Source organism: Nuphar pumila, chromosome 6 (genome assembly GCF_984573655.1).
Source record: "Nuphar pumila chromosome 6, dmNupPumi1.hap1.1, whole genome shotgun sequence".
NCBI lineage: Eukaryota > Viridiplantae > Streptophyta > Magnoliopsida > Nymphaeales > Nymphaeaceae > Nuphar > Nuphar pumila.
In genome coordinates, this window is record NC_143254.1 from 9,273,682 (window position 1) to 9,283,945 (window position 10,264).

The 10,264-nt window shown below is 38.0% G+C and overlaps 1 protein-coding gene and 5 non-coding genes across 6 annotated transcripts; 1 reads left to right on the forward strand and 5 right to left on the reverse strand.

The window, feature by feature from the left end:
• On the reverse strand, positions 1 to 2,639 carry LOC149833869 (uncharacterized). Its single transcript, XM_090011083.1, has 5 exons — positions 2,618 to 2,639; positions 1,942 to 2,030; positions 523 to 584; positions 307 to 365; positions 1 to 187 (listed from the first exon to the last, which is right to left on the reverse strand). Exons 2-5 carry the CDS (start codon positions 2,016 to 2,018, stop codon positions 170 to 172), a joined length of 216 nt encoding a protein of 71 aa, XP_089867209.1. The 5' UTR covers positions 2,019 to 2,030; positions 2,618 to 2,639; the 3' UTR covers positions 1 to 169.
• LOC149833870 (small nucleolar RNA SNORD25) lies at positions 764 to 842 on the reverse strand. The gene has a single exon (XR_016432938.1). It is a non-coding gene; the product is annotated as a small nucleolar RNA SNORD25 (small nucleolar RNA).
• A 435-nt stretch (positions 2,640 to 3,074) lies between the features above and the next one.
• On the reverse strand, positions 3,075 to 3,206 carry LOC149833871 (small nucleolar RNA snoR136). The gene has a single exon (XR_016432919.1). It is a non-coding gene; the product is annotated as a small nucleolar RNA snoR136 (small nucleolar RNA).
• A 4,879-nt stretch (positions 3,207 to 8,085) lies between these two features.
• Positions 8,086 to 8,164, forward strand: LOC149833872 (small nucleolar RNA SNORD25). The gene has a single exon (XR_016432953.1). It is a non-coding gene; the product is annotated as a small nucleolar RNA SNORD25 (small nucleolar RNA).
• Positions 8,165 to 8,897: 733 nt separating this feature from the next.
• On the reverse strand, positions 8,898 to 9,029 carry LOC149833873 (small nucleolar RNA snoR136). Its single transcript, XR_016432918.1, has one exon. It is a non-coding gene; the product is annotated as a small nucleolar RNA snoR136 (small nucleolar RNA).
• A 195-nt stretch (positions 9,030 to 9,224) lies between these two features.
• LOC149833874 (small nucleolar RNA SNORD25) lies at positions 9,225 to 9,303 on the reverse strand. Its single transcript, XR_016432834.1, has one exon. It is a non-coding gene; the product is annotated as a small nucleolar RNA SNORD25 (small nucleolar RNA).
• Between the last annotated feature and the right edge of the window lie 961 nt (positions 9,304 to 10,264).

Genomic DNA, 10,264 nt, shown 5'->3' on the forward strand with positions numbered 1-10,264 from the left:
TTGGACAAACAGAACTGAGATAGTAATTGATGGAAAATTTATATGTTGCATGCAAAAGCTTTATTCTGTACATGAATGGAACAACATTACTTGGGTTACCAAATTATACACACAATATTGAAAATAGGTTTTTCATTTCTGCAACCTGACTCTTCATCAGTTTTTCAAATCATTGGTTCTTGTACGACTGCAACAAAGCCCAAAGACAGGTCGATTACCAACAGGCTCGGATGTCAGCCACAAAAGAAAACAGCTTAAATCTGTAAGACTGAAAGAAAATAATGTAAGAAACAACAAATTTTATACCTCAAACGTCTTTGAAACTTCCTTCATCTGCTCAGCTAGCTCCTGCCGTTTCTGACTAGCTGCAAGAAAAAAGACCTACAGTGGTTCTAATGCAATCCACAGAGCCATAAAAAAAGAATAAAGGAAACCCCATCTCATAGTAGGGGACACCTCGCTACTGTTGAAGCCATGAAATGCAGCATAGATCGATTTCAAATACAAGATAGAATTAATCACCTTTGATTGAAATATCTTCCAATCTCTTTGATGTTCTTACTGCAAACCTCTGGAAGGCCGGGCTGAAAAAGCAGTACCCAATTAGTGTAAATAGCCATAAACCACCAAACAAGAACAAGGAACATAACAGAAACTAAACCAATAAGCCAGCCAAAGGAAGCAATGTACTTCTAAATACTCCAAGAATACACGTTCAGGAAATCTATACATAGAGAAGTTCAACCCATCGTAGGCATAATTAAGCACCTCAGTCCCTTAGATGTTCACTAATGCGATCATCTTCACAATCATTACAGGTCTATGAAATCATCACCGGTGCACTAACCATACGTCAGAATGCAGCAATAGCATTAAACGAGTAAGAAGGGAAATCCAAATAAGAAAAAGAAACCAACAAAATAAATGGGCAAAATAAAACCCCGAAAAGCAAAACTTCAAAGAAGAAAAGAGGTGTCAGCTTCCTCAAAAGCATCTGAAAGCTCACAAAGTCACAAGCTTCAGGCAGTTGCACAAGAATAAGGAAGCTCTCACTCTTGCTTCAAGGGAACGAGTCAATTGGAAGAAAAACGATCCGAAATGACCAGATTAAGAAGCAATAGCTAAACCCGTAGTCCACAAAATAAAAGGAAAAAAATAGTAGCAGCCATCAAACATCATATAACACACACAAGATACACAAGAACAACCATCAAATATACTAAAGAGAAAAATATTGCATATACCATAAGTCAGAATGCAGCAACCATTACAGGTCCTGAAATCATCACAGGTGCACTAATCATACATCAGAATGTAGTAATAGCATTGAAGGAGTAAAAAGGGCACTCCAAAAAGAAAAAAGAAACCAACAAAATAAATGGGCCAAAAAAAGCAAAAAGCAAAGCTTCAAAGAAGAAAAGAAGCTCCAACTTACTCAAAAGCATCTGAAAACTCACAAGCTTCAGACATTGAAACAAGATTAACCAGGAAGCCCTCACCTTTGCTTCAAGGAGTCAATTGAAAACCAAATGACCCGAAATGACAAGATTAAGAAGCAATAGCTAAACCCGTATTAAACAAAATAAAAGGAAAAAAATAGTAGCCATCAAACATCATAAACAGATGTAGCACCGCTCCATTCATCAGAAAGCAGCAGAACAAGAAACCACCTTCAGATAGACATAGACGAGGAACCATGAAACTTTACTATAGCTTCAAGGGAACGAGTCAAAAAGGAACTAAAAAGGATCCCTGTGACCAGATTAAGAAGCAACAACATTGACTGCTAAAAGGAGAGAACAAAGCTTCTTTACTACAATCAGTTTCTTTAAACGAATAAATTATGTCAAAGCATGCAAAGGAGTCAAAGAGACAAAACAAAGACAAAAGACAGCAATCACGGGATAGATCCAGCAGGCATGGCATAAAGGATGACCTCACCTGTTGGCAAGGCCATTGACGACAAGCTCATTGACAACATAGCTGAGCACCCGATGCATGAAATTTCCTCCTGCCATTATAGTTTATACCTAAAACGTAAAAGAAAAAAACAGTAGCTATCAAACATCATAAACACAGACACACATGCACACACACACAAGATCCGCAAAGAACAACCATAAAGTATATGAAACATAAGAAAATTGTAAACCTTCTAAACAAAACAAAGGCGACAAGACAGATATAGCACCGCTCCACTCATCAGAAAGCAGCATCACACGAAGGCCACTTTCACATAGACATAGACGAGTAACGATGAAAATTTTACTATCGCTTCAAGGGAACGAGTCAACAAGGAACTAAAAAGGATCTTTAAGACCAGATTAAGAAGCAGCAACAATGACAACAAAAAGGAGAGACCAAAGCGTTCTTTGTGCAATATGATTCTTTGAATGAATAAATTTATATCAAACATTGCAAAGGGGACAAAGAGACAAAACTAAAGCAAAAAAAAAGCAAACAAGGGATTGATCCAGAAAGCATGGCATAAACGATGACCTCACCTGTTGGCAAGGCCATTGACGACAAGCTCATTGACAACATAGTTGAGCACCCAAAGTATGAAATTCCCTCCTGCCATCCCAGTTTATAATACCAAAAACATCTTCCAAACTACCTTAATCTACAGAGTGAGATCCTGCTGTTTTTGCTTAGCTCCAACAAAAAGCAACCACGGACAGTGGGTCTAATACAATCCAAAAAACCATGAATAAAAAACCCTTTTACCAAAATATATGACAGGGAAAATTTCCCTGTCAACTTTTTTCTAGGACAGAGAAAATCCTCATTGTAGAAGTAACAAAAAGCATTTTGAAGTACGATGCATAATATTATGCCTTTCAATGAAATATTTTCCAATGTCTTTTGATGTTCTTACTGCAAACTTATGGAAATCCAGGATGAAAGGCGGATTTCAATTAGTGAATAACTACAAATGTACCAACGCAGCTACCAACTTCCCTCATTATACTTGAGGAGAAAGATAGGATTTGTAAATAAAAAGGTTCAGCCAGTTGGATATACCTATTTACAGGAAGACATCGATCTCCATTCTATTCACATGGTTTCAGGAGCAATATAGCTCCCCAACGTCCACATGCAGCACATGCATGCAAATGGATAGCGAGGGGGTCCTTCCATTTTGCTTCCCTTGAATAAGCCACAAAAGACAAAAGCTAAGCAACCTCACAAGATTAAGGAAGCAACAAGAGCACAAAGCATGCTAAAAATGTAAAAAAGGACCTCATCTTCCACAGTGAGGACAATCCCAATCTGTTCCTATTCAGTAACAATGTCGCCAGGATAGTGGTGAAATTGTTACAAGACAAAGCTTAAAAGATGTTAAAAAAACTTCAGGAAATTTGTATATAGAGAAGTTTAAACCATCGTATATATAATTAAGCACTTGAGTCCCTTAGATGTTTATTACTGTGATCATCTTCACGATCATTACAGGTTTACGAAGTCATCATCGGTACACTCACCCCTATGTCAAAATGCAGCAACACATTAAATGAGTAGATATGACAACAAAAAAAGTAAAAACAAATCAACCTAATAAATGATAAAAAAACAGAAGATAAAAGCTTCAAAAACTATAAGAGGTGTAAGCTTCCTCGCAAGCATCTGAAAGCTCATAAGCTTCAGACAGATGCATAAGAATATCAAGGAAGGAAGCTCTCACTCTTGCTTCAAGGGAACGAGTCAATTGGATACTAGAAGATCCGAAATGACCAGATAAAGAAGCATTAGTTAAACCCAAACTTAAAGCGCACCGCGAGTGCCCACAAAGAAATCGAACTTAAAGCAATGATATTTGAGCTTGTGAGATGAAACCAATCTCAGAAACCCTAAGATTATCCAAGGATAACAACGTAAAGAGAACAAATATGAAAAAAATACAAAAAGAGCCAGCAAAGAGGTTAACGCTAAACCCTAAATTTGTAGTCAATGCAAACTTACTCAACTGGTAATAAGCCCAGATTTATTCATCCAGTAACAACGCAAGCACCACAAAACAAACATGAAAAACAACAAATCACGATAATGCGAGATCACCAAAGCCCCAAAATCCATGGCGTTTCTTTCCGACTTCGATCTAGTTTTTGAACTAGGGTGTTAGAGAGAGAGAGAGACAAAGAGAGAGAGAGAGAGAGAGAGAGAGAGAGAGAGAGAGAGAGAGAGAGAGAGAGAGAGAGAGAGAGAGAGAGAGAGAGAGAGAGAGAGAGAGAGAGAGAGAGAGAGAGAGAGAGAGAGAGAGAGAGAGAGACGCACCATTCTTGGGCTTTAGGAAAGACTCTGCAACTCCTCCCTTTCTCCTCTCGCAATGGACGGATCCAATCTAGGGAGTCAAATAACGAAGGGGGAAACCCTAACCCCTTGGAAATGACGAACAGTGAGAGGCAATATGGTTCGAGCTATCCGACCCGGACCAAATGTGTTCCCCTGACCCAGGCTATGAGGTCTACCAGGGGTTGGGTATCGGACCCATCAGGGGTTCGGATTGGGGTTTGGGTTCAAGTTTTGCCGGGTCAAGAAAATGAAATCTCAAATCCAGATCTGTTTAGTTTTAACACTTACTCTCGATATAAAAGGATATAAAACACTAGGTTCAAGCCATGTCTAATAAGATATCTGGCAAAAAATCGTGACTCAAACTCGGCTGGCATATGCCTCGGGACTAGGGATGGCAGTGAGGCGGGGGACAGGGTCTCCACCCCTGCCCCGCCTCAAGATTATAACCTCCATCCCCGGCGGGGATGGATTTTAACCTCAACCCCTGCCTTCATCCCCGTTTCATGTCCTCCATCCCCAGTTCAAACGGGGATGAGGCTGGGCGGGGCGGGAATATTGCGGGGAAAAGTGACGGGGATGGGGCGGGGAGGGCAAAAGTTTACGTCCATCCCCGGATGGGGATGACTTTTAACATTCGTCCCCGCCTCCATCCCCATTTCATACCCTTCATCCCCGGTCCAAACGGGGCGAGGCAGGGCGGGGCCCCGCTTTGGGGATCCACTATCATCCCTACTCGGGATGGTATGGGTTGATCCAAATCATATTTGGATCGAGATTTTTTATGGACATACCTTAAAACTTGGGTTACAACCATAGTGACAAATGTTTTTATCGGCAATTTCTCGTTTTTCAAAAACTCGCAAGAAATTGAAAAAATCCATAAATCTTGATTTTTTTTCGACAAAATCTTGATAATAAAATAATTAATTTAAAAATATAAAAAATATTTTTTATAAGAAAATATTAATAAAAATTATTTAAAAATAAAAATGCACTAATTTTTTGTGATAAATAGCCGTTTAAAACATAAATAGCGCATTTAAATCACGGTATTTATGTTTTTCCATAAATCTTGCAATATTTTGTAAATCTCGCGAGAAATTGCCGTTTTAAACTTTCAGGCAATTTCTCGCGAGATTTGTCACACTGGTTACAACCCTAGGGCTGTGTCATAAAGATACTGGTAAAACACGCAACAGTGACACTAAAAGAGTCAGATATGGCTGGAGGAGAACCCATTTAAGAAATATTCAATTACTTGGATTCAACAATCCTAGATCCGAACCAATCCAGTTTGAATCCCTTATCATAACACAACTGTTGATTCTGATACATGAACATGGCTTTTTATAGTGTTGGGTTATTATGTGAACGCATTATTCATGTGTACTCATGAGCTACAACTACATTGAGCCTTAGCTAAAGGCTCTTGGGGCCTGTTTGGAATCTCGACGCTGGCATGGGTGTTTATGCATTTGGTGTTTCCGAGGCAAAATCTGGGTCAAACGCCTACGGTGGTTCGGTTTGGAATCTCGGCGCTAGGATGGGCATTTATGCATTTGGGACGGGAAGTGAGGCTCTTTCTCTTTTGTATTTACACTAAAGGATGGATTTGAAGAGTTGGTAGCTGCTCCATAAACGTCCATCCCAGCTACCTATTTCCTAACAGGGCTTTAATGAACCTATGTGATTTTAGAAGTGAGTCATTTCTCATGAGACCTTTTTTTATGATGAATTCAGAAAAGAGAAAACTTTAAGTGTTCCAACTTGAATTCACATCAATAGAAGTTTGGAAATCAAGTTAATGATAAGAGCTAACTTGAAGGCATTCTATTAAGCATGTCCATTAATTTATATTTTTTTAATGAAAAAAAAGGCATTGGAGAAGCATTAATTTAGATTTTTACTTGCATGGAGGAGGATCAAGTTTAAAAGCCAGTCTTGCTGATGCACAATATTTCTTGATTGTCCAATCATATTTTGAAAAATAGTGAGAGGTTGTCAAAAAGTTCTAAATTACAATTATTTTTTTGGATAATCCAAGAAAAACCCCATCACCAACTGTACATTGGTTGGCTTCCGGTTGGTAAAACCCTTGAGGTTCCAACTCCCGCTAGACAACAGAAGAGCACACACAGCTTCGACCTTGCGGCAAGGGACGCCATCTGTAGGTTTTGAACTTGTGACATTCCTTCAGTTTCGTGACATTCACAAGCCTTCCCAAACAGATAATCATATCTATCGTGGGATAAGTTACAATTATTTATAAGAAAATGTTCTCATTTTATTTCCATAAAAAAAGAAAACAATGTGAAAGTTTTTTATGTTTATATATACCTTGAAACAGTACAGACCCTTACTAGTCCCATACATACCTATGATATGACCCGTTGTCTTCTTTTACTTCCTTCGCAAATTTCTAATCTCTAGTTTCGTGATGGCTATCTTTTAGAAAACCAAGTAACTCTTGAAATCTTAGTTACAAGAAAGCTCAGTTTGCAATTTCAAAAAACTCTGAATTGAAGAGAATGAAGTTCTAAGGTTATCCTTAAGAACGTGCCACTATAAGAAATTCTACCTTTACTGGTGTGATTTTCGCACCAATACGTCAAAGTAGGTTTTGCTGGTAAAGTGTTTTTATTGGTGTTAAATTAGAGCAAAAAATCTCTTTATTGGTGCTAATATTGCATCGGTAAAGAGATTTTCCCATATTTTATTTTTGCCAGAAAAATAAATTTTGGCGCAAAAAAGAGCCAGTAAAGGTGTTTCTTATGACGCACTTTTTGGGAAAGTAAAGCCCACTTAAACTTGTAAAATCCTATTTTAGACCAGTTTGCTCTAACCAGCGCTCCATCTTAACAATTAAAAAGGAAAACCATGCATAAAGTAAATGGCCTAGATTGGTTCGGTTGATGATCCAACGCAGCATTATAGCACTCTGCAACTAAAATAATAACAATATAACTCTTGAACCTACATTGAGACATAATGAAGAAGCAAAAGGAACTGACTTGCAGATGATGGATCAGCAGGAATCAAAACCATCCAAGATTGATTGCTTTCCTTATCTATAAAACATACACACCGCTTCTCCAAATTCTTCCCTTTTAACAAATTTCATAAAACCTTAAACTGAAATCAGAACTGGATAGGGCAAGATAAAGTTGAAAAAAACAATGATAAACAAAAATTAACAAGTGATTCCCATACATTCTTGCTTCAATCCCAAAAGGTAGGAGGTAAAATTTGTTGCTGTCTTGACTCATAATTATCAAGTCTTTTGAACCAAGCTCATTGGTCATATAACCCTCTCTTTGGTTAAGTTTATGAGAAATGTATTTTGGAGGAAAAATTTACTTTATGAAATCTATTTAATCTAGCATTGATCAATTTTAAAAAACTCAATGGATTTAATATATGCAGCTTTGGACTTGGATTCATATTCGGCCTGACTTTGATTGATCTTTATTATGGAGTAACACATATGTCAACATTTAACACCACCATTAAACGAGTAGATGAGGCAACCAGAAAACGAAAAGCAAACCAACCTATGAAAAGGTAAAAAACCCCAAAATAAAAGCTTTAAAGACAGCTTCCTTGTTATTCTTTTGCATCTGCCTGCAGCTTTACGTGCTTTCAGATGCTTGTGAGGAAGCTTACACCTCATTTAGTCTTTAAAGCCTTTATTTTTGGGTTTTTTACCTTTTCATAGGTTGGTTTGCTTTTCGTTTTCTGGTTGCCTCATCTACTCGTTTAATGGTGTTGTTAAATGTTGACATGTGTTACTGCACCGATGATGACTTCATAGACCTATAATGATCGCGATGATGATCACAGTAATGAACATCTAAGGGACTGAGGTGCTTAATTATACATAGTATTGCATGAACTTCTCAATGTATAGATTTCCTGAAGTTTTTTAAACATCTTTTAAACTGTTTTACAACAATTTTGCCATTGAGGAAGATGAGTCTGCTTGAACATCTTAATGTATGATCCTGGAGAATTTGTTACTGAACAGGTAGAGACCAAAATTTTGCTCGCTCACTAATTGAGAACTGCCTTTCAGCCTGGCTTTTCAGAAGTTTGCAGCAATGTTGTGAAAAGCATTGCCTAAGCCTTGAGGTGCAAAACGTAAACCTAAAAAATATATTTTTAAAAACTTTAAAAGCTCATTTAAAAATATCTAATAACACAAGTAAATAAAAAATGCTTTAAATATTCTGCCTCTTAGTTAAAATGATAATGTGCTTCTTTCCATGACAGGGAAGATTTCCCTATCAACTTTTTTCTAAGACAGAGAAAATCCTCATTGTAGAAGTAACAAAAAGCATTTTGAAGTACGAGGCATAATATTATACCTTTCAATGAAATATCTTCCAATGTTTTCTGATGTTCTTACTGCAAACTTCTGGAAATCCAGGATGAAAGGCGGTTTTCAATTAGTGAATAAATAAAAATGTACCTATGCAGCTACCGACTTCCCTCATTATACTTGAGGAGAAAGATAGGAATTGTAAATAAAAAGGTTCAGCCAGTTGGATATGCCTATTTACAAGAAGACACCGATCTCCATTCCATTCATATGGTTTCAGGAGCAATATAGCTCCCCAACGTCCACATGCAGCACATGCATGCAAATGGATAGCGAGGGGGTCTTTCTATCTTGCTTCCCTAGAATAAGCCACAAAAGAGAAACGCTAAGCAACCGCACAAGATTAAGGAAGCAACAAGAGCACAAAGCATGCTAAAAATGTAAAAAAGAACCTCATCTTCCACAGTGAGAAAAATCCCAATCTATTCCTATTCAGTAACAATGTCGCCAGGATAGTGGTGAAATTGTTATAAGACAAAGCTTAAAAGATGTTAAAAAAACTTCAGGAAATCTGTACATAGAGAAGTTCAAACCATCGTATATATAATTAAGCACCTCAGTCCCTTAGATGTTCATTACTGTAATCATCTCAACGATCATTACAGGTTTACGAAGTCATCATCGGAACACTCACCCCTATGTCAAAATGCAGCAACACATTAAATGAGAAAATATGGCAAAAAAAAAAAGTAAAAACAAATCAACCTAATAAATGGTAAAAAAGCAGAAGATAAAAGCTTCAAAGACTAGAAAAGGTGTAAGCTTCCTCACAAGCATCTGAAAGCTCATAAGCTTCAGACAGATGCATAAGAATATCAAAGAAGGAAGCTCTCACTCTTGCTTCAAGAGAACGAGTCAATTGGATACTGGAAGATCCGAAATGACCAGATAAAGAAGCATTAGTCAAACCCAAACTTAAAGCACAACAGCGAGTGCCCACAAAGAAATCAAACTTAAAGCAGTGATATTTGAGCTTATGAGATGAAACCAATCTCAGAAACCCTAAGACTACCCAAGGATAACAACGTTAAGAGAACAAATATGAAAAAAATACAAAAAGCCCCAGCAAAAAGGTTAACGCTAAACCCTAAATTTGTAATCAATGCGAACTTACTCAACTGGTAATAAGCCCAGATTTATTCATCCAGTAACAACGCAAGCACCACAAAACAAACATGAAAAACAACAAATCACGATAATGCAAGATCACCAAAGCCCCAAAATCCATGGCATTTCTTTCCGACTTCGATCTAGTTTTCGAACGAGAGAGAGAGAGAGACGCACCATTCTTGGGCTTCAGGAAAGACTCTGCAACTCCTCCCTTTCTCCTCTCGCGATGGACGGATCAAATCTAGGGAGTTAAATAACAAAGGTGGAAACCGTAACCCCTTAGAGATGGGTGGTCCGGATCTAGGGAGTTAAATAACGAAGGGGGAAACCCTAACCCCTTGGAAATGACAAACAGTGAGAGGCAATATGGTTCGAGCTATCCGACCTGGACCGAATGCGTTCCCCTGACTCGGGCTATGAGGTCTACCAGGGGTTGGGTATCGGACCCATCAGGGGTTCAGATTGGGGTTTGGGTTCTGT